The sequence below is a fragment of the Electrona antarctica genome, assembly GCF_951216825.1.
Source record: "Electrona antarctica genome assembly, chromosome: 23".
NCBI classification, from domain to species: Eukaryota; Metazoa; Chordata; class Actinopteri; order Myctophiformes; family Myctophidae; genus Electrona; species Electrona antarctica.
Genome location: NC_136804.1, coordinates 37,685,673 through 37,707,700, shown reverse-complemented (window position 1 = coordinate 37,707,700; position 22,028 = coordinate 37,685,673). Strand labels below are relative to the sequence as shown.

The 22,028-nt window shown below is 44.8% G+C and overlaps 2 protein-coding genes across 2 annotated transcripts in view; one reads left to right on the top strand and one right to left on the bottom strand.

Annotated features, from left to right (window-relative positions):
• Positions 1-11,340, top strand: part of LOC306916778 (laminin subunit beta-1-like) — a gene marked incomplete at both ends in the record, with an annotated part of 43,750 nt that extends 32,410 nt beyond the window's left edge. Inside the window, 10 exons of the mRNA XM_079494795.1 lie at positions 719-1,088; positions 2,378-2,562; positions 3,226-3,467; positions 4,381-4,581; positions 5,113-5,257; positions 6,261-6,468; positions 7,624-7,765; positions 8,762-8,938; positions 10,382-10,541; positions 11,204-11,340. Coding sequence (XP_079350921.1) covers positions 719-1,088; positions 2,378-2,562; positions 3,226-3,467; positions 4,381-4,581; positions 5,113-5,257; positions 6,261-6,468; positions 7,624-7,765; positions 8,762-8,938; positions 10,382-10,541; positions 11,204-11,340 — 1,967 coding nt within the window. The remainder of the gene's footprint in view (positions 1-718; positions 1,089-2,377; positions 2,563-3,225; positions 3,468-4,380; positions 4,582-5,112; positions 5,258-6,260; positions 6,469-7,623; positions 7,766-8,761; positions 8,939-10,381; positions 10,542-11,203) is intronic.
• Positions 11,341-12,789: 1,449 nt separating this feature from the next.
• Positions 12,790-20,962, bottom strand: eri1 (exoribonuclease 1). Its single transcript, XM_079494838.1, has 7 exons — positions 20,559-20,962; positions 17,930-18,111; positions 17,427-17,661; positions 16,612-16,695; positions 16,397-16,506; positions 15,147-15,261; positions 12,790-13,398 (listed from the first exon to the last, which is right to left on the bottom strand). The coding sequence occupies exons 1-7, from the start codon at positions 20,649-20,651 to the stop codon at positions 13,156-13,158; spliced, it is 1,062 nt and encodes a 353-aa protein (XP_079350964.1). The 5' UTR covers positions 20,652-20,962; the 3' UTR covers positions 12,790-13,155.
• Positions 20,963-22,028: the final 1,066 nt, after the last annotated feature.

Sequence of the window (22,028 nt, the reverse complement as noted above, 5' to 3'; positions counted from 1 at the left end):
TACTAACCATTTGGTTCCATTTGTACACTCTCAGAGTTAAATTAACATTGATTTTACAATATAAATTGGGGTCTCAGAGATAGAAGTGCCATTAAATGGGGGTCCGTAGACTAATGCCATGTCAAACTGGGGGTCCTTGAAATTAAAATAGTTAAGAGTCACTGCTAGAGACGTAAAAATCTTCTCTTATGGGGGTCCCTGGCGTATGTTTTCTAATGGGGGGCCCGCGGGCTAATGAGTGTCAATTTGGAGGTCCTTGACCTGATAAAGTTTGGGAACCACTGGTCTATTTGACATACTGATACAGAACCATCAGGCCATCAGCGATAGCCGTATAAGGGCATTTGCTCATGAACAGTATATAGAACGTCGCTAGTCGTCGCTAGTCGATCTACAAGCTCATCACAAGCTTGTAGATCTGCTATTTTTGAAAAATCGTGAAAATGTGGCACAAATCTTTGAATGTATATTCTTTCACAGCGAGCGTTTTAACTCAACTCTTTGCTTCTGAGGGGGTCCCTGGAATAACATATTTTCAGATGGGGGTCGGTGGCCAATTACATATCATTTTTGGGGTCCTTGACATGAAATATTGAGCACTACTGAAATATAGAAACATGAGGTATTTCACAAATAAAAACATTTAGAAGAATTATTTTTTAACAATCGTGTTACTTGAACGTTTCTCTACCCTCTGTACCCCCTCCTCCCACCCCAGCCTGCGACTGCGACCCCAGGGGGATCTCCAGCGAACAGTGCCACCGCGCCACGGGCCAGTGTACCTGCGTGGAGGGGGTCTCGGGCCCGCGCTGCGACCAGTGCGCCAGGGGCTACCGCGGCGAGTTCCCCGACTGCGAGCTGTGCCACGAGTGTTTCGCGGTGTGGGACCGGGTGGTCGGCGAGCTGACCAATCAGACGCGGCGCCTGGAGGGTCACGTGGCGGACCTCCAGACCAGCGGGGTGACGGCGCCGTACAAAGACCTGGTCGGCAGCCTGGAGAGGAACATCAAGGAGGTCAGGGACATCGTGGAGAGCAACCCTGCTGCTCAGAGGCTGGAGGAGACACAGGAGCTGATGCAGCAGATGACGTATGTGTACATACAGTACATGAGAGTGTATGTGTATGTGTATGTGTATGTGTGTGTGTGTGTGTGTGTGTGTGTGTGTGTGTGTGTGTGTGTGTGTGTGCGTGTTAGGGCATGGGTTCCAAAAGTGGGGTCCGGGGGGTACTTGAGGGAGTTACAGGGGGTACCTAGCTCAATTAGAGATAGTTAGGAACCAAATGGACCCTTATGGGTCTGTAACTCAGAGAGTGTATAAATGGAACCAAATGGACCCTAACGGGTCCATTTGGTTCCATTTATACACTCTCAGAGTTAAATTAACAGTGGTTTTACAGGATAAATTGGGGTACCAGAGATAGAAATGCCATTAAATCGGGGGTCCGTAGCATAATGCGTGTGAAACTGGGGGGGTCCTTGAAATTAATATGTTTTTCGGAATCACTGCTAGAGCCGTAAAAATCCTCCCTTATCGGGGTCACTGGCATGTGTTTTCAAATGGGGGGTCCGTGGCCTAATAAATGTTGATTTGGGGGTCCTGAAACACTGTGTTAGGGCATTAAGCAACTAGTCTAGTCTAGTAAATCCACTAGTCGACCTTGTTGGTACTAGTTGACTAGTTGATAAGAAGAACAAAAAGGGTTTCTTTTTTTCCTTCTTTTTCCCCCCGATTTTGTAGGCCTCAAGATCAGGTAGATTATAGTTATAGTCACCAATGTACACCGTTTTTAAATGTACAAATATTATTTCCAAAAAATTTTTTTTATTTTTTTTACATAAAATAGGTAGTTAAACAACTAGTCGACTAGTAAACTAGGCAACTAGTAGAAATTACTAGAAGTGCGTGCATGCGTGCGTGCGTGCGTGCGTGCGCGTGTGCAGATGGATTTGTTGCACTGCAAACTCATGAGCGTCAATTTAACTCTGCGAGTGAAGAAATGAACAAATTGACCTTTATGACTTTCAGGTCAATCTTGTCACCGTCAGAGTTAAATCAACGCTGTAGAATTGAGCTGTGTGTTGGCCTGGGCCGTGGCTCAGCGGTCCAGGCACCTTGGCCGGTAGCCCAATTCTGGCAGTGTGCCGTGGGTTCGACTCCCGATCCCGACGGCCTTTACTGCATGTCTTCCCCCCATCTCTCTCCCACATTTCCTGTCAGCCTACTGTCTGTCCCGCCATAAAAAATATAAAATAAAGGCGAAAGCCACAAAAAAACATAAAAAAAAAGAAAAAAGAATTGAGCTGTGTGTGTGTGTGTTTATATCATATCCGAGTCTTTATAACACGTACCTCTTCTTTTGTGTGTCTCTCTCCAGTGGTTTGATGTCATACCTGAACGGGGCGCTGAACACAACGCAGGAACAGCTGAGCGACCTCGACGGGGTCAACAACGCCACCGACGACAGCCTGGCGGCCCTGAGGAATGAAGCGAGCGCTCTGGAGCGAGCCGTCAAAGACCTCAGAGAGCAGGTGTACAACGCCAAGAACTCCAACTTCCAGGGTGAGAAAACAACAGCAGAGAGGAACGGTGTTTAGATTTTAGTTTTAGTCATAGTCTCTTGAATATCTTCCATTTAGTTTTAGTCATAGTCTCTTGAATATCTTCCATTTAGTTTTAGTCACGTTTTAAGTCACCTGGAATGTTTTAGTGTCTAGTCTAGTTTTAGTCGACTAAATATCATTAGATTTTAGTCGACTAAATCTACAGGTAATTTAGTCGACTAAATTGTATTTTGGCGGGCCTTGATGCCGTCGTAATGACGCTGAAAATAGATGCTGAAAATGAAGCAGAAAATAGCAGATCTACAAGCTCAGCTTGTGAGCTTGTAGATCTGCTATTTTCAGCATGCAACCAAGTGTAAAATGACTTATACTGGATCTCTTGTCCACTAGTCCCTTCCTAACATTTTAGTCTATTATTTGTTTGTTGACGAAATTGTCAATATATTTAGTCTTAGTTTTAGTCATCATAGCTTAGTTTTCATGTAGTTTCCATTTAGTTTTCATCAGTGGAAAAAGGTGGTCGACGAACATTTTTCGTCTTAGTTTTAGTCGACGAAAACAACACCGGAGGAATGGTATCGAAAGCGCGTGTGTGTGTGTGTGTGTGTGTGTGTGTGTGTGTGTGTGTGTGTGTGTGTGTGTGTGTGTGCTGGTTGTGCAGGTGCCATGGACACCATCGCTACAGCACACATGCAGTCCATGATGGCAGAGTTCCACGCCAACGCCTCCACCAGCGCTCTGGGCAACACGGCGGAGCAGTCGGCCGCCGTTCGGCGAGCCACGGAGGACAAACTGAGCAGGGGTCAGAAAGAGTTCGACCGCAAGCACGAAAGAAACAAAGAGAAGCTGGACAAGCTGGCAAACAACCTGAACAAATTTGACCTGTCAGGTCTCAGCCAGAAGGTAACGGAAGATTCATTTGATTTGGTTAGCTTTCCCTGGCCTCCTGCTTGATTCTGATTGACCCGGGACAACGCTCCACACGTCCCAGACTCTTCTCCCTTCTGGCTCCAAAACTATGGAATGCACTTCCCACTACAGTCAGAACTGCAGCCTCACTCCCAATCTTCTGCCGTAGTCTGAAAACCCACCTTTTCAGACTCCATCATGGACCGTAGCACTTGCCCTATAGCCCCTTAGATAGAACTTTATGTAGACTTAGATAGCATTTTATACAGACTTATAGCATATAGAATTGCATAGCACTTTATAGTGTATTAGTATAGTATAGTATATACGTATAGCTTATATGTATAGTTTCATTATATAGATATTCCACTGTTACGTTCTTAGCTTACGCATGTTTCATGATAACTACTTTTTATGTATGTGACGTATTGCCATGCTTTAGTTCTTGCTTAATGTAAATCGCTCTGGATTAACCCATTCTGGGCGGGAACCACTTTTGTTGTTTTAAGCATTATGTTATACTTTAGCTATTGAAAAATAGCAGACCTACAAGCTATGAACTTGTAGGTCTGCTCTTTTTGAAAAATCGTGAAAATGTGCCTCAAATCTTTGAATATATATTCTTTCAGAGTTTCAGTTTTTAACTTAAATCTTTGCTTCTGGAGAGGTTCCTGGAACAACATATTGTCAGATGGGGGTCGGCGGCCAATTACATATCATTTTTGGGGTCCTTGACATGAAGTATTGAGAACCACCAGAAACATGAGGTTTTTCAGAAAAAAAGACATTTTTTTATTTCGACGTCAGGCCTAAATGGATTAAGAGCGTCTTAGAGGCCAAATGCCTAAATTGTAATTGTAAACCATTCGTCCGGAGCTGACTAACCACAGCCGTGTTGTATTTCCAGACGTGTGGCGCAGCGGGTGAGGAGTGTGCCACCTCGCCCTGCGGCGGGGTGGGCTGCGTGGGGGAGGACGGAGCCTCGCGCTGCGGTGGAGAAGGTTGCGGAGGCTTCGTCACAACCTCTCAGGCTGCCCTCAAGAAAGCGAGGGACATCGACCAGGAAATCCTTTCGTCTATGGGGGAGGTGGACAAGCTCTCCAGAATGGTGAGTTTCTTCGTGAGGAAGAATGGCGGTGGTCAAAAGTGGAACTCAACCCAAAGTGTACGTGCTCTTTGGAACGCAGATCTTTGCCAGGCCGGGTAGCCTGGCAAAATGGCAATAGAAAACAACGTTTTGTAAATCTAATTATAGGCAAGCGGTATGAATCATTGTCACAACATGACGCACAAGAGCATTTGTGCCTAATTTGGTGAAAAGATTTAGCCAGGCACATAAATAATACATCCCTTGGACAGAAGTTAATTAAATGTGTGAATTTGCCTATTATTATCCCATTCTGGGCGGGAACCCCTTTTGGTGTTAGCATTATGTTATGCTTTAGCTATTTAAAAATAGCAGATCTACAAGCTCATAGCGCGCCACCGAGTGGCGCGTTATGAGCTTGTAGGTCTGCTATTTTTGAAAAATCGAAGAACGACTGACATAGAAACATAGCTTTTTCAGAAAACTGTCATTTTCAAACAGACATTTTTAGAATCTGATCGCCGGTCAAAATGGGTTATTATACATCAACAGGTTTGGGAGGCGAAGGTGCGTGCCGACGAAGCCAAGGGGAACGCCCAGGAAGTTCTTCTCAAGTCCAACCAGAGCAAAGAGAGAGTGGAGCAGAGCAACGAACAGCTGCGCAGCCTCATCAAGGAGATACGAGACCTCCTCACGAGTAAGCACGTCGTAGGGCATTCACTTCTAGTCATTTTTACTAGTTGACTAGTTGCCTAGTTTACTAGTCGACTAGTTGTTTAACCACCTATTATGTTTAAAAAAAAAGGGGGGAAAAAAAGCTTCTTTTTTTTTGTTGAAATAAATATGTGTACATTAAAAAACTGTGTACATTGGTGACTATAACTATAATCTACGTGATATTGAGGCCTACAAAATCGGGGAAAAAAATAAAAAAAAAAACTTTATTTTTTTTTCTTATCAACTAGTCAACTAGTACCAGCAAGGTCAACTAGTGGATTTACTAGTCAACTAGTAAACTAGTTGCTTAATGCCCTAGCACGTCGTGGCACACTGACTGTTATCCGATTTCATTCAGGTCCCCCAAATCCATATGTACACAGTATTGGGCCACAAACCCTGGTTTGAAAAGATTATATGCCAGGGACCCCCCCATAGGAGATTTGTGTTTAAATGTATTTATTTTTTCAGATCTACAACCTCACAATGTGTCCTGTTGCGACGTGTTGTGAGTTTGTAGATCTGCTATTTTTGAATGGCTTGGGAAATAAGTGACCCCCTGGAAATACCTCAAGGACCCCCTGCTGGGGGACCCCATTTTGAGAACGAGTAACTTAGTGAATGTGACTAGCCCATTCTGGGCGGGAACCCCTTTTGGTGTTTTAAGCATTATGTTATACTTTAGCTATTTTTGCAAAAATCTTGAAAATGTGGCGCAAATCTTTGAATATATATTCTTTCAGAGCCAAAGTTTTTAACTCAAATCTTTGCTTCTGGGTGGGGGGGGTCCCTGCATGGAACAACATATTTTACATATAATCTTGGGGGTCCTTGACATAACAATGTTTGAGAACCACTGACATAGAAACATGGTCAGGATTTAGAAGACATTTGTAGAAGTCCTCAGGTCAAAATGTGACTAGATGAATAGGGTGTAGTATGTACCGTATTGTTTGACGATGGCGCCTCCCTGTGGCGAGCAGACGACAGGGCGGACGTGGCTGTGATCGAGGCGGTGGCCAACGAGGTGCTGGCCCTGGACATGCCCACCTCGCCCAGCGGGCTGACCAACCTGACCAATGAGATCAAGGAGAAGGTGGGCTCGCTGACCAGCGTGGAGACCATCCTCAGTCAGAGCGCCAGAGACATCGAGGCAGCGGAGAGGCTGCTGCAACAGGCCAGATACGCCAGGTCTCACACACACACACACACACACACACACACACACACACACACACACACACACACACACACACACACACACACACACACACACACACACACACACACACACACACACACACACACACACACACACACACACACACACACACACACACACACACACACACACACACACACACACACACACACACACACACACACACACACACACACACACACACACACACACACACACGAGGCTGCTCCAACAAGCCAGGTTTTTGATGAATTGAACATGGTGGACCCTCTTGTAAACAAGTGTAATGCTTAATTGGGTCGTCCACTCACAGTTAACAGTCTTTGTATTGAGTTTGTGCTTGAAATGTACTGTAATTCTGCAAACTGTTGAATACATATTTCAATCAATCAATCAAAAGGTGACGGAGACGCACACACACACACACACACACACACACACACACACACAGAGACACACAGGGCTCCATCTTGCACCACCCTTAACCCTAAACTAATTTGTCATTTTTTACTATTTTAAAATAGTTCAACTAGCCGATCTACATCCGAGACATTGTGAGCGGATTTTTAAACTATTTTAAAAGGTTTTTTAAAATAGTAAAAAATGGTAAAATTAGTTTAGGGATAAGGGTGGCGCAAGATATAGCCCACAGTTTACTAAGTGTTGGAGTTTGGAAGAACTCGTTTTTATTAACGGGTCGTGTTGCTGCCTCCTGCAATTATGTGCCATTTCGAAACAGGTGGTACGCAGGGCCGTTCAGTGACTTCCAAACCCCAACACTTAGAAAAAGAATCACCTGCACAGAATTTCTTGACAGAAAGTAGCTCATAACAAAGTCGTACGATTAGTCACACACGTTAACGCAGTGAAATTTGTTCTCCGCATTTGACCCATCTCTCTTGGAGCGGTGAGCCGCAGCGTGCACCGCGCTCGGGAATCATTAGTTGATTTGACCCCCCAATCCAACCCATTGATGCTGAGTGCCAAGCAGGAAGGCATTGGGTCCCATTTTTACAGTCTTTGGTATGACCCGGCCGGGGATCGAACCCCTCGACCTCCCAGTTTCAGGGCGGACACTCTAACCACAAGGCCACTGTCTGGTCTGGTCTAACTGTCTGTCTTGCTCCCCTACCTACGTCTCTCAGTGAGGAGGCAGCGTACATGGAGGGATCCACAGGGCAGGTGGAGGTGGCGTTGAACGAGACAGAGCGTGCCCAGAGCAGTGCCAAGGACGCCATTGACGAGGTCCAGAACAACACCAGAAGCACGTTGGACCAGCTGATCTCTGTGAGTAGGACCCGTTCGGTTGACCTCTCTGGTTCACAGTCTCTATTCCAGTGATTTCTAACCTATATGGGGGTGGGGCAGCCCCTCCCCTTCCCTCCCTCCCCCCTCCTCCGAGACAGGATACAATGACTCAACATGAAGGACTGACTGGGGAACAAGACTAATATACACACGAGGGTTGATTACTAAATGAGATACAGCTGGAGCAAACATATGAAACTATGACAACTAGACCAGCAGGGAACAATACATACGTGGAAATACAAGAGCTAGGTTGGCTGCTGAGCCAGTCAAATTCCTGGCAAATTACTTTCAACTTATCAATAAAGACAGAAAAAGCCAAAAAATATCTTAAAGAAAAGAGAAGAAATACAAGAGCTAGACTCTACAATGAACGACACATGATGTTGTGATAAAATGTAGGAGAAGACACCTCTGATTTCATTTACAAACACAAGTCGTATACATTTTCCATTGCTAGCGTAACCGCAACTCGTTCCTATGCGCCCACTTTCACAGCCTACAGTCTCTCTACAGAGTAGATTTCACAGCCTCTACAGTCTCTCTGCAGAGTAGATTTCACAGCCTCTACAGTCTCTCTGCAGAGTAGATTTCACAGCCTCTACAGTCTCTCTGCAGAGTAGATTTTCCGAAGGTCCAACTTGAATGTGTTTCTGTGTGTCTGTACTGGACTCTTTACCAGGTGGAGTCAGAGACAGCCTTGAATGTGTTTCTGTGTGTCTGTACTGGACTCTTTACCAGGTGGAGTCAGAGACAGCCTTGAATGTGTTTTTGTGTGTGTCTGTACTGGACTCTTTACCAGGTGGAGTCAGAGACAGCCTTGAATGTGTTTCTGTGTGTCTGTACTGGACTCTTTACCAGGTGGAGTCAGAGACAGCCTTGACCGTGTCTCTCTGTCTGTACTGGACTCTTTACCAGGTGGAGTCAGAGACAGTCTTGACCGTGTCTCTCTGTCTGTACTGGACTCTTTACCAGGTGGAGTCGGAGACAGCCTTGACAGAGCTGAAGCTGAGCAACGCCACGGGTCGTCTGGTGCAGCTGGAGAGAGAGGCGGGTCTGCTTCGACAGAGCCACCTGGAGAGCAGTCGCCTGGCGGACGAGGCTGGACAGATCACCGAGCAGGCCACGAAGGACGCCGATACAGCCCAGCAGGTATAGCCACGCAAGCCCTGCATGGACTCTGGAAAATGTCTGGGGAATCAGGTCTGGTCAGTAATCCGGTGTTGCCCTTAACCCATTTTGACTTGGGAACGATTCTACAAATGCCGGCTAAATCCTGACTGTTTTCTTGAAAAAGCTATGTTTCTATGTCAGTCGTTCTCAAAGTTTTCAAACACTTTGTCACTTTTCACGATTTTTCACAAGCTCGTAACGCGTCACTCGGTGGCGCGCTATGAGCTTGTAGATCTGCTATTTTTCAATAGCTAAAGTATAACATAATGCTTAGTTAAAACACCAAAAGGGGTTCCCGTTCAGAATGGGAGAATTTCAGACTAGAAGGCTTTCTTACTTTTATTTGTAGTTGTTACGTCCCCACCAAAGAGGTCCAGGTGTTATTTGTAGTTGTTACGTCCCCACCAAAGAGGTCCAGGTGTTATTTGTAGTTATTACGTCCCCACCAAAGAGGTCCAGGTGTTATTTGTAGTTGTTACATCCCCACCAAAGAGGTCCAGGTGTTATTTGTAGTTGTTACGTCCCCACCAAAGAGGTCCAGGTGTTATTTGTAGTCGTTACGTCCCCACCAAAGAGGTCCAGGTGTTATTTGTAGTTGTTACGTCCCCACCAAAGAGGTCCAGGTGTTATTTTGTGCAAAAGCGCATTACTGGCTATTTCCCCTACCATAAGCCCTCAATGAATTGAATTGAATGGGGCGTTGGGTTTTAGTGCTAATTCGCTTATTTCCATCGCTCAAAAAATCAATTTATTTTGTATCTTCATAATGTAAATAGTATCCCCAGCAGCACACTTTACTACTCATTTCGAAACCCAACCCCCATTTGAGTGCTTATGGTAAGGGTCAAGGGAAATAGCGCCAATAATGCGCTTTTGCACTAAAAAACACCTGGACCTCTTTGGTGGGAACGTAACAACTACAAATAAAAGGTAAGAAAGCCTTCTAGTCTGAAATTCTCCTTTAAGTTTCAACACCATCTATTTGGTTAATTGGTACACAGAGTTAAATTAACACTGATAATTTTATTTAAAAAAAAGGAAACTGCTGTTACAGGACAGGCTCGGGTTCCAGTTAGTTGCCTGTGAAGAACTTTACTACCAATAAGTAAGGGATAATATCTGGCTAGGTGGTCATTGGCCCGTATCCTTACTGGACTGTTTGTTTTTTCACCCCCCCCCCCCCCCCCCCAAATCCATCCCAGAATACACTCTGTTCCTACCCGGAAGGAGGAGTGAAATCGCCTCATGCGCTTTAGAGCAACTTAATGCAAGTGGATGGGAGGAGAACTCGGGTGCCGTCTCTATTCATATATACTCGAAGACCTGGACTGAATAATCTGAGTTGCCAGGGAGTTGTGTGCAAACAAAAGTGACATTTGTTTTCATCAGGTCAATAATGACGGTGTGTGTGTGTGTGTGTAGGAGTTTGACATGGAGGTGAAGGATAAGTACGTGGTGGTGCAGGACCTTGTGGAGGACAAAGGGGAGGTGGTTCTGGAGGCCAGGAAGAAAGCAGAGTACCTCCAGCAGGAGGCCAAAGTACTGCTGTCGCAGAGCAACGAAAAGCTGCAAAAACTCAGAGGTATTAAAGTCACACACTTTTTCTTTTGAAAACAGAATGCCATCAGTGCCCATACCCGAGGCGGGGTTGGCGAAAGGGCCTTTCTGTGTGGAGTTTGCATGTTCTCCCCGTGTCCCCCAGGGTGGGTACTCTTAAGGCTCATACATAGTCTGGATTTTCGGTGGTTAGGTGACCACTGAACTACAACATGACGTCACGAGCCGCGGTGAAGAGCAAACCACCACCAAAGCCCTTCTCTCCGTTTTTACTCACCACCGCTCGCCGTTATTTCAGCTCCGGTGGTCACCTCACCACCAAAAATCCAGACTATGAATGAGCCTTCACAAAAAACATGTAATCCTGGTCTCTAAACTGCCTCCCCCTGGCCAGCCGGGGCACCTGATGGAGGGGAAAGGAACTGGTCGGAATACAGTGTCCGGCCAGGGAAAAACTCCCCCCTACCCTGTCAGGCGAAAAGAAGCAGCTTGGACTCCTCATGCATAGAAGGAAGCATGAGGTCAGTCCGCTGCCCTCCCCAGGTTGGCACAGAAAGTGTAGTGCCCAGGATTACGTTAGATCATTGACACTGGTGAAAAAATGGGTTGCAAAATCGTGGGATACGTACCTGGACCAACAAAGCCCTGTCCTCCTAACCATGCGTTGTCCTCCTGCATTCTCCTCAGAGCTGGAGAAGTCTTACGAGGCCAACCAGCTCACCTTAGAGGAGAAGGCAGAGGAGCTGGTCGTCCTGGAGAGAACCGTCCGCCAGCTCCTGGACGACATCAGCAAGAAAGTGACCCTCTACAGCACCTGTCTCTGAGTGACCCTCTACAGCACCTGTCTCTGAGTGACCACAGGCAGCCATCGACCACTTCATGACCTCACCGTTACCGTCACTTATTATACTGGACATGTCTGGTTACCAAAGTGCTAACAATGTTGACATTAGAGCGCCGAAGTCCTGACGTCACTCCTGCTCGTCCCCTCGATTCCCTCTGGTTCACGGAAGTAATTTCTCTTTGGGGAATAACATGGGGTCATCTTAAAATGGTTTCTTATAAGCGTTGTGGTCCAAAAATAAACAAGCTGTCTCTGCGTTATTGTCTCTGTATCGTTTACGACAGTCAGTCACTCATATATGATACTGTCTGTTTCTAGCGAAAATGTAACTAATTCAGTAGCAGTAACAATAGCGTTTTCTCAGTTGATTCTTCATATCCATATGAGTGAAACGGCCGGGATGACATGTTTATTTTTAAAACACAGTTCTTATATGAGGCGATCTAAAATCCCCACCATGGGGATTACAATGCAAATAAAAAGTACATGAACCCGTGGATTTGCGCCCTCTACCGATATTGACGTCAGACTTCGGTGCTCTATTGCACAAGAATACTTCTCCTAAATGTGACATGTGATGTTGACAGGGAAAAAACTGCACGTACAATGCCAAAGTTTTTATAGTGCCAGAGAATACAGTATTGTGATCAGATATAACTATATTATTGGGCTGTCATACCCAAGACCTGTGTGCAAATAAAGGACGATGGATGCAATTGGTGCCAAAGTAATGACCACTAAAGTAAAGTGGCTTAACCCATTTTGACCTGAGATCAGATTCTAAAAATGTCTTCTACATCCTGACAGTTTTCTGAAAAAGCTATGTTTATGTCAGTTGTTCGATTTAAAAAAAATAGCAGACCTACAAGCTCGTAGCGCGCCACTCGGTGGCGCTCTATGAGCTTGTAGATCTGCTATTTTTCAATAGCTAAAGCATAACATAATGCTAACACCAAAAGGGGTTCCCACCCAAAATGGGTTAAGAACAAAAATGGAGTAAACGTAATCATAAAATGTAGTATAAGCTATTACAGCATGAACGTTTCAGTTTAAATATATGCACAAATTACTGCACATATTTGTGATTGAAGTTGTCTTTTTGTAAACCTAAAGGAAGTAAAAACCGATATCGCCCAAAAGCCTACATTTCTTTCCTGTCACATTGGAGTTAAATTAGGTCATTAAATCTAGTTTGTTTCTTGTCTTGTGTAACTTAAAACCTGAGGGAGTGCATGGGGTGTCACTGCTTGCTACTGGCGCCGTCCCCGTTCCCTTGGTTTGAAGTCCAAGGGATGGATTGCATCGAGTGACCGCGTTTAACTTCTAATCCTCATGTTCCACTCGAGTCCTACGTGCACAGCCAGGGTCATAAAACATTAATCCGGAGGATACAGATTGAAATATTGTACAGAAGAGAAAGACTTACAGGTGTAATACCAACAGATTTATTTGTCAAAATAGACCTACTTCAATATATCTCATATTGACAGACATTAAAGGACAAAAATATTCTAACAAAGTAATGTTTTCCATTGTGTGTGTGTATAAGTTCAAATAGGCATTGCAGTAGCAGCAGCAGCGGTTCATGTGGTCACATTTGCACAACATACTCTGATCACAGGCTCCATGTTTCAGCGATTTGACAAATGTATTACAACAAGCCTGTAAAAGTGCTTTTTGACATTTTTTCCCAAGTCATTTATGGCGAAAGACAAGAGCGAACCTGTTGTAAGGCGTACAATATGCACAGGTCTCGATCTCTGGAAGACGTCCTCTCGTCTCTCTCTCTCGTCGGCTAGTCCTTGCTGCGGGGCTTGTGTGGCGGCGAGGCCGCCTCCATGGGGGCGGAGCTGGGCACGTTGAGCAGCTGCCCGCCGTGGATGCGCTCGTTGACGCGCAGCTGGCAGCCGTCCTGGAGCATGCGCAGCGCAATCCGGGCGATGTTCTGCGAGTCGTCCAGGCCGGAGTGAGGACGGCCCTCGTACGTGAGACCCAACTTCTCCAACATGGTGCTGAGTTTGGTCTGCGTGCGGGGAACCTGGAAGACCCAGCATTTAAGGGTTAGGAACCTGGAAGACCCGGCATTTAAGACATTAAGGAACCTGGAAGACCCAGCATTTAAGGGTTAGGAACCTGGAAGACCCGGCATTTAAGACATTAAGGAACCTGGAAGACCCGGCATTTAAGGGTTAGGAACCTGGAAGACCCGGCATTTAAGGGTTAGGAACCTGGAAGACCCGGCATTTAAGAGTTAGGGTTAGGGGAACCTGGAAGACCCAGCATTTAAGGGTTAGGGTTAGGGGAACCTGGAAGACCCCGCATTTAAGGGTTAGGGGAACCTGGAAGACCCAGCATTTAAGGGTTAGGAACCTGGAAGACCCAGCATTTAAGGGTTAGGGTTAGGGGAACCTGGAAGACCAGCATTTAAGGGTTAGGGTTAGGGGAACCTGGAAGACCCAGCATTTAAGGGTTAGGGGAACCTGGAAGACCCAGCATTTAAGGGTTAGGGTTAGGGGAACCTGGAAGACCCAGCATTTAAGGGTTAGGGGAACCTGGAAGACCCAGCATTAAGGGTTAGGGTTAGGGGAACCTGGAAGACCCAGCATTAAGGGTTAGGGTTAGGGGAACCTGGAAGACCCCGCATTTAAGGGTTAGGGTTAGGGGAACCTGGAAGACCCAGCATTTAAGGGTTAGGGTTAGGGGAACCTGGAAGACCCCGCATTTAAGGGTTAGGGTTAGGGGAACCTGGAAGACCCCGCATTTAAGGGTTAGGGTTAGGGGAACCTGGAAGACCCGGCATTTAAGGGTTAGGGTTAGGGGAACCTGGAAGACCCAGCATTTAAGGGTTAGGGTTAGGGGAACCTGGAAGACCCCGCATTTAAGGGTTAGGGGAACCTGGAAGACCCAGCATTTAAGGGTTAGGAACCTGGAAGACCCAGCATTTAAGGGTTAGGGTTAGGGGAACCTGGAAGACCCAGCATTTAAGGGTTAGGGGAACCTGGAAGACCCAGCATTTAAGGGTTAGGAACCTGGAAGACCCGGCATTTAAGGGTTAGGGTTAGGGGAACCTGGAAGACCCGGCATTTAAGGGTTAGGGTTAGGGGAACCTGGAAGACCCGGCATTTAAGGGTTAGGGTTAGGGGAACCTGGAAGACCCGGCATTTAAGGGTTAGGGTTAGGGGAACCTGGAAGACCCAGCATTTAAGGGTTAGGGGAACCTGGAAGACCCAGCATTTAAGGGTTAGGAACCTGGAAGACCCGGCATTTAAGGGTTAGGGTTAGGGGAACCTGGAAGACCCGGCATTTAAGGGTTAGGGTTAGGGGAACCTGGAAGACCCGGCATTTAAGGGTTAGGGTTAGGGGAACCTGGAAGACCCGGCATTTAAGGGTTAGGGTTAGGGGAACCTGGAAGACCCGGCATTTAAGGGTTAGGGTTAGGGGAACCTGGAAGACCCAGCATTTAAGGGTTAGGGTTAGGGGAACCTGGAAGACCCAGCATTTAAGGGTTAGGGGAACCTGGAAGACCCAGCATTAAGGGTTAGGGGAACCTGGAAGACCCAGCATTAAGGGTTAGGGGAACCTGGAAGACCAGCATTTAAGACATTTGTTAAAGCTTTTGATTGAGAACCCCCATTATTATTATTATTATTATTACTAACCCTATACGGTTGATCTTCATTTTACACAATTGGTTCCAATCAATTACAAATATGACCATTCAGAGACGCAAAGAAAATGACAAATATAATTGAATGTACGCGCAAAATAAAAAAGTAAACATCCCACCTTGTAGAAATTCCCATAAGATTTTCTTATGTTTATCCACTTCTTTGCAAACTGTGGATATCTGATCCTGCTTACGCGGCACTGGATATTGAGGAACTTGCTCATATCCCAAGATCTAGGGAGGACAGAAAGAGAGTTTTGTAAATTATTGTTCCTACTAGATGAGTTGTGACTATAGTAGAAATATAATGGTTCCTACTTAAAGTTATGCTAATCTACTACTATTTCAGACAGAAATAATTCTACATCATACTAATATGATGACTAATAAGAAAAAGTGCCCCTCTGGGCACAGGTCTCCACCAGGAGGATGTTGCGTGTGTGTGTGTGTGTGTGACGCGGCTTGGCCTGTTGTAGCGCCACCATGAGGCCGAGTTGAAAATGTTCATGTGGCATTTCTTCCTCAGCCTAGTGGGAATGTGCGTGCACAATTTCACGGAAATCACACGATGTGTCCATGATTTGCAGCATTTTGTTTGAAACTGAGCACTCCTGCAAACTTTGGAAGCCGATCTTAGCCAATCAGGATGGAGTCTGAGAAATCTGAAAGACCCGTTTCGTTGAATGGCTCTAGAGAGACTGTGTACCAATTTGTGTGATGTTTGGACAAAATCTGTAGGTGTACTGTCCAAAAACTTGTTTTGCACAAAGCGGCCTCCTGGTGGCGCTATAACAGGCCGTTCTGGAAATTCTGGGGCAGAGGTTCATCGTTGGCATCCAGGGGGTGTGTGTGCAAAATTTGACATCGACCGGGATCGTGCCGGAGATTAGCTGTTCACAGACGGACGGACACACACACACACACACACACACACACGGACGGACGGACGGACACACGGACGGAGTGCAAAACATACTCTCTCCCCATGCCTTCGGCCTGGTGGAGACAATTATAGTAATATGGTGCGAATACAAGTCTAAAAGCCCTGCACTCTAGTGAGGCCAAGTCAACGTGGTACTTAACCCATATAGACATGAGGACGGTTCTACAAATGTCTTCTAAATCATGACAGTTTTCTGAAAAACCTCATGTTTCTATGTCAGTGGTTCTCAAACATTTTCATGTCAAGGACTCCCAAAATATATATGTAATTGGCCACCGACCGATCAAAAATAGCAGACCTATGAGCTTGTAGATCTGCTATTTTTCAATAGCTAAATTATAACATAATGTTTAAAACACCAAAAGGGGTTCCCGCCCAGTATGGGTTCAAATCTGTGTTTATTTCCAGGTCTAATACAAGTCTCACCCGTCAGTCAGAATGGCATATTTGTACTTTGTTCCGAGATCCCTCTCCTGAAGCCAGAGTACAACTCGCTGGAGGACTTCTGGGAATGTGTCCGCTTCGTCCACCATTTCCTGTTCAATGCAATGCAGAGAATTCTCAATACCGGTCAGCTAACTAGTACAGGTACTGTGAAATAACATATCAGGTCCACAATGATTCAACAAACACGCTCCCACCTGTGTAATCCCCGTTAACTTCACACAAAAGTCTGAGAGTGTTGGGTTAACCTCTGGTTTCACGTATTCCCGGAATGAGTCCACCTGCACAGAGAAAAAGAGGTTAAATCATCATCACTAAAATCCACTACAGTTGGCCTGAGACGTGGCTCAGCGGTCCAGGCACCTCGGCTGGTAATCCAGTCTGGCAGTGTGCCGCGGGTTCGACTCCCGATCCCGACGGCCTTTACTGCATGTCACCCTCCCCCCATTTCCTGGGGGGAGGGTAGCCTACTGCTATTTTATAAAGGCGAAAGCCACAAAAAAAACATTTCAAAAATCCACTAGAGTTGCAAATAATATAGAAAGTGCCTTTCAACGTGAAGCGATTTAACTCGCCTATAGCTCATTTCCAATGACACCTGCGTTTTATTTTTTCTGTACGTGCGGAGAAGTCGAGGGGCGACATCGCAGGCGTATTTTCGTGAGCGCGGTCCCGTGAAATTTCTGCGCGTGTGCTCGTTCCGTGCAAGCGCCCCGTGACTCACCAGACCTGGATTTTTTTTACGCTTACGCTCACAACGCGTCGCAGCGTGATGCGTTGTGAGCTTGTAGATCTGCTATTTTCAGCATGCAAAAGTGTAAAATCAGTCATTACAACATCAAGGCCCGCCAAAACACATTTTAGTCGACTAAATCACCTGTAGATTTAGACTAAAACTAGACTAACACTAAAACATTCCAGGTGACTAAAACTAAATGAAAACTATTCAAGAGACTGACTAAAACAAAAACAAAAACAATTCTGCCAAAAATCAACAACAAACTGGACTCACAATCTCCAGCGTGTGCGTGTTGATTAAAACCATGGGGAATTCGATGATCTCGTGAAGGAAGTCTGGAGGATTGTCCTCCTCGCAGGTCGCTTCAAAGTCCACCACACAGATGTAGTCGTAGTAGGTGTCTCCTCCTCCTCCTCCTCCTCCTCCTTCTCCCGCGTCCGCACACAGCTTCAGCTTGTTCTTCTTGTAGTGACTCTTCAGCCTCTTCTTCATCACGTCCTTCACGCCCCTGGTTCACATTTTAACAGGAACACACAACACAACACATCAAACAAGGTGGACCCTCTTGTAAACAAGTGTAATGCTTAACACTCCGATTGCCCGGGGTTATTTAATCCATTAAATCATAGCGCCCGGCGATTTATAGCAGCGGAGCACTTTTACCGACGGACCGGATGTTATCCCGAATGTGGTTGAAGTAGCTTGATGTAGCCGAAACACTCTAGAGCCGATCGACAACGGGACCGCGGTGGGCCGTCTAAGAGCAGTATTACTACCTGGTGTCGAGCTTCAACTCCTCTAGTCTGGTCCGGAGCTCGTCCTTGGTCATGCGGTTGATGTGGCCGTTCGCCACGGCGATCTCTTTATAAACCGGATCGCTGAACTCGCCCTTGGACTCGGACACGTCCAGGGTGGGTTCTGGTTCGGTCACGGTGCATATCCTACTGCAAGGTTTCTCCTGATGATGAGAGGAGAGAACACATTAGGGTTTGTTTGGTTTTAGACCTGAGGCCGATTCTAAAGAAATGTCTTTTCTGAAAAACCTATGTTTCTATATCAGTGGTGCTCAACCCTTTTCATGTCAAGGACCCCCAGAATTATCTGTATTTGGCCGCGGACCCCCATCTGAAAATATGTTGTTCCAGGGAAGCAAAGATTTTACTTAACCCATTTTGACCCGAGATCAGATTCTAAAAAATGTCTTCTACATCCTGACAGTTTTCTGAAAAAGCTATGTTTCTATGTCAGTGGTTCTTCGATTTTAAAAAAATAGCAGACCTACAAGCTTGTAGATCTGCTATTTTTCAATAGCTAAAGCATAACATAATGCTATTTTTCAATAGCTAAAGCATAACATAATGCTAACACCAAAAGGGGCTCCCGCCCAAAATGGGTTAAAAACTTTCGCTCTGAAAGAATATGGATTCAAAAGGTTTGCACCATATTTTCACGATTTTTCAAAAAAATAGCAGATCTACAAGCTCATAGCGCGGCACTCTGTGCCGTGCTATGAGCTTGTAGATCTGCTATTTTTCAATAGCTAAAGCATAACACGATGCTTAAAACTCCAAGAGGCGTTCCCGTCCAGAATGGGTTAACAGGGACAACACAAAAAAACAATGTATCAAGTTGTAAAAACTAAAAACATGAAACCGTTCCCTGGTTGGTTAGGCCTTTCTATACAAATATGATCTACATTTTTACTAAAAACAATCATTTACAAATCTAATAATATACTATACTAATATTTTACAACAAAACTCAGATAATAAGTCAGAGACTAGATTTGAGTTTGAGTCCTCTGCTCTGTAGAACACGTTAATGTTAGTTATGATTAGTATGACTGTATATACACTATTGGTCTGAATATAAGACTACGTTTTTTTCCCCAATGGAAATATCCTAAAAAACGGGGTCGTATTATAAATCGGGGACTAGATTATTTGACATTCAATGTTCTTTTTCCACAAATGAGTCTTGAAAAATGGGGGTCGTCTTATAATCAAGAGTCAAATATTTGGCAGATCAGCTCCAAGCAGCTACGCTATACATTTACCAGTAGTTTGGCGTTAGCTTCACTACTTGATTTCATGTTATTTTTTTTCCCACCAACTTGACAGCACAACAAATGAGTTGAGTGCAGTGTGCAGTGTGTATGTCAATCACATATTACCACACTGTAAAATAAACATGGGCTTATTTACCACATGGTTACTGTAGTACTGTAGATACATATTTATTATTTATGTATTGTTATTACTCCAACAGTAATTCTCATTTCTGCACATTCTCCATTGCTATTTTTTAATAGGGAATGGGGTCCCTCCCTGGCACAAAATACTTTCAGAGGGGGGGGGGGGGGGTCCACAGTTAAATACATTTCAATGTGGGGTCCTGAACGTGATGTTTGAGGGTCACTGGAATATGAGGTAGAGCAGTCTGTGTTTCCCAAACATTTCCATGTCAAGGACCCCCAAATTGACAGTAATATGAATTAGCCCCACGGACCCTATTTTGAAAAGACATGCCAGGGACCCCCATAAGAACAGATTGTTACGGCAGTGATTCTCAACCCGTTTAATTTCAAGGACCCCCCCCCCCCCCCCCCCCAGTTTGACATGCATTAGTCTACGGACCCCCAGCAGCAAAGTGCATTAGGCTATGGACCACCAGAGCTAAATGTTGGGTATTGATTGATTGAAATATTTATTAACAGTTTGCAGAATTACAGTACATTTCAAGCACAAACTCAATACAAAGGCTGTTAACGATGAAATGTGTTCTATGAGCAGGGCCTGGCTGGAAACAAGTTCTTGAGCTTAGCCCAGATACCCTGGGTAAATATAGTAATTCATTTAATTTCATTCAACTGTGAGTGGACGATCCAATTAAGCATTACACTTGTTTACAAGAGGGTCCACCATGTTCAATTCACCAAAACATTTAGAGACGTACAAATAGACACTTCTATATACCGGTAGTCAAAGAACAGAACAGGAATTCATCAGAACAGGAATTCACAATGAAACCTAGCTTTGGTCCATAGCCTTACTGCACTTGCTACCGTTGCATTATGAAGGTATTAGAGCTATGGACCAGAGCTATGACTATATATAGAAGTGTCTATTTGTACGTCTCTAAATGTTTTGATGAATTGAACAAGGTGGACCCTCTTATAAACAAGTCTAGTGCTTAATTGGGTCGTCCACTCACAGTTAACAGTCTTTGTATTGAGTTGTGCTTGAAATGTACTGTAATTCTGCAAACTGTTAATAAATATTTCAATCAATCTATGATGCAACGTGTCAACACAATGTGTGCGGCGCGCATATTATGCTAGCATTAGCATCATTAGCCCATGATGTCAGACAGACTCGTGTTGTTCTTCTTCTCATAGTTACCAACCTGCTGCTCTTCCGTCGTGGTGTTGGACATCATGTTGTTCTTCACACTGACATTCGAGTCGTGAATATAATTATTCTCCTTGTGCTCGTCCATTAATTAATTAACGGGAGAGTTATAATGCAAAAAACAAACAGAATTAGCTGCTAGCCTGTTAGCTTCAGATGCTCGTTGTTTGTTGTACGATTTGATGTAGGTTTTATTATCAGCGCGCCAGGAGGAAGAAAACAAAACGTATTTCCCCAGAATGTTGTCACAACAATAACAGCAGCAGCAGCGCCGTATTCTGTCACTAAAGGAGGCTGGAGAGGAATAAAGGTTTTAGTAGAAAAGAAAGTTCTACTTTTTCTTAAAATTAGTTAAAATGATGTTCAAAAAATAAAATGTGACGACTTCCTGATTCTTCTTCTTCTTTGGTGTTATGTGCGGGTTGCAACCAATAGCTTTTAAGGTGTATACCGCCACCTACTGTACCCGAGTATGTACACCAGTGGACAGTGGTTCCCAAACCTTTTCATGTCAAGGACCCCCAAATTGACACTAAGTAGCCCCGCGGACCCCCATTTGAAAATATATGCCAGAGACCCCCATAAGAGAAGATTTGTACGGCTCTAGCAGTGATTCTCAACCCGTTTAATTTCAAGGACCCCCAGTTTGATTAGATATAGTCTACAGACCCCCATTTAAGGGCATTTCTATCTCTGGGACCCTCAATTGGTTCCAAACCATCATTTAGCTGGGGACCCCTTGGAACTCCCTCAAGGACCCCTGGGGGTCCCCGGACCCCACTTTGGGAACCTCTGCCCTACACTACTTTATTCTCTTACATGGTACATTTGATTGATTGATTGAAATATTTATTAACAGTTTGCAGAATTACAGTACATTTCAAGCACAAACTCAATACAAAGACTGTTAACTGTGAGTGGACGACCCAATTAAGCATTACACTTGTTTACAAGAGGGTCCACCATGTTCAATTCATCAAAACATTTAGAGACGTACAGATAGACACTACTATATAGTCAAAGAACAGAACAGGAATTCATCATAACAGTCTATGGTACTGCTATATATTATATATTATAAAAGTAGGCTACTAATGATAGTACTACACCCTAGAATGCCTAGATCCTATGATACACCCCTATCTCCTTCAGATACTCGACCACTGCTGTCTGTTCTGGACCCTGGCTCCAGTTGTTCCCACTTTTATGCAAGGAAGAGTGGCTTAGAATAATTACTTTCAAGTACATACCGCCACCTACTGCACCGTCCGGAGTAATGCAGCATGTGTCTCTGAAATTACTTTATTACATAAATATTTGATACCTAATTTTATTTGACAATAGTTAACCACATTGTGTTCCTCGTGTTTGAGAAGATGGTGACTTTTCTGTTGACATTGTCAGTTTAAAAAAAAAAGATGTTTGATTTTGACAACATAGTTATAGGGGTGTAGCGATACATATG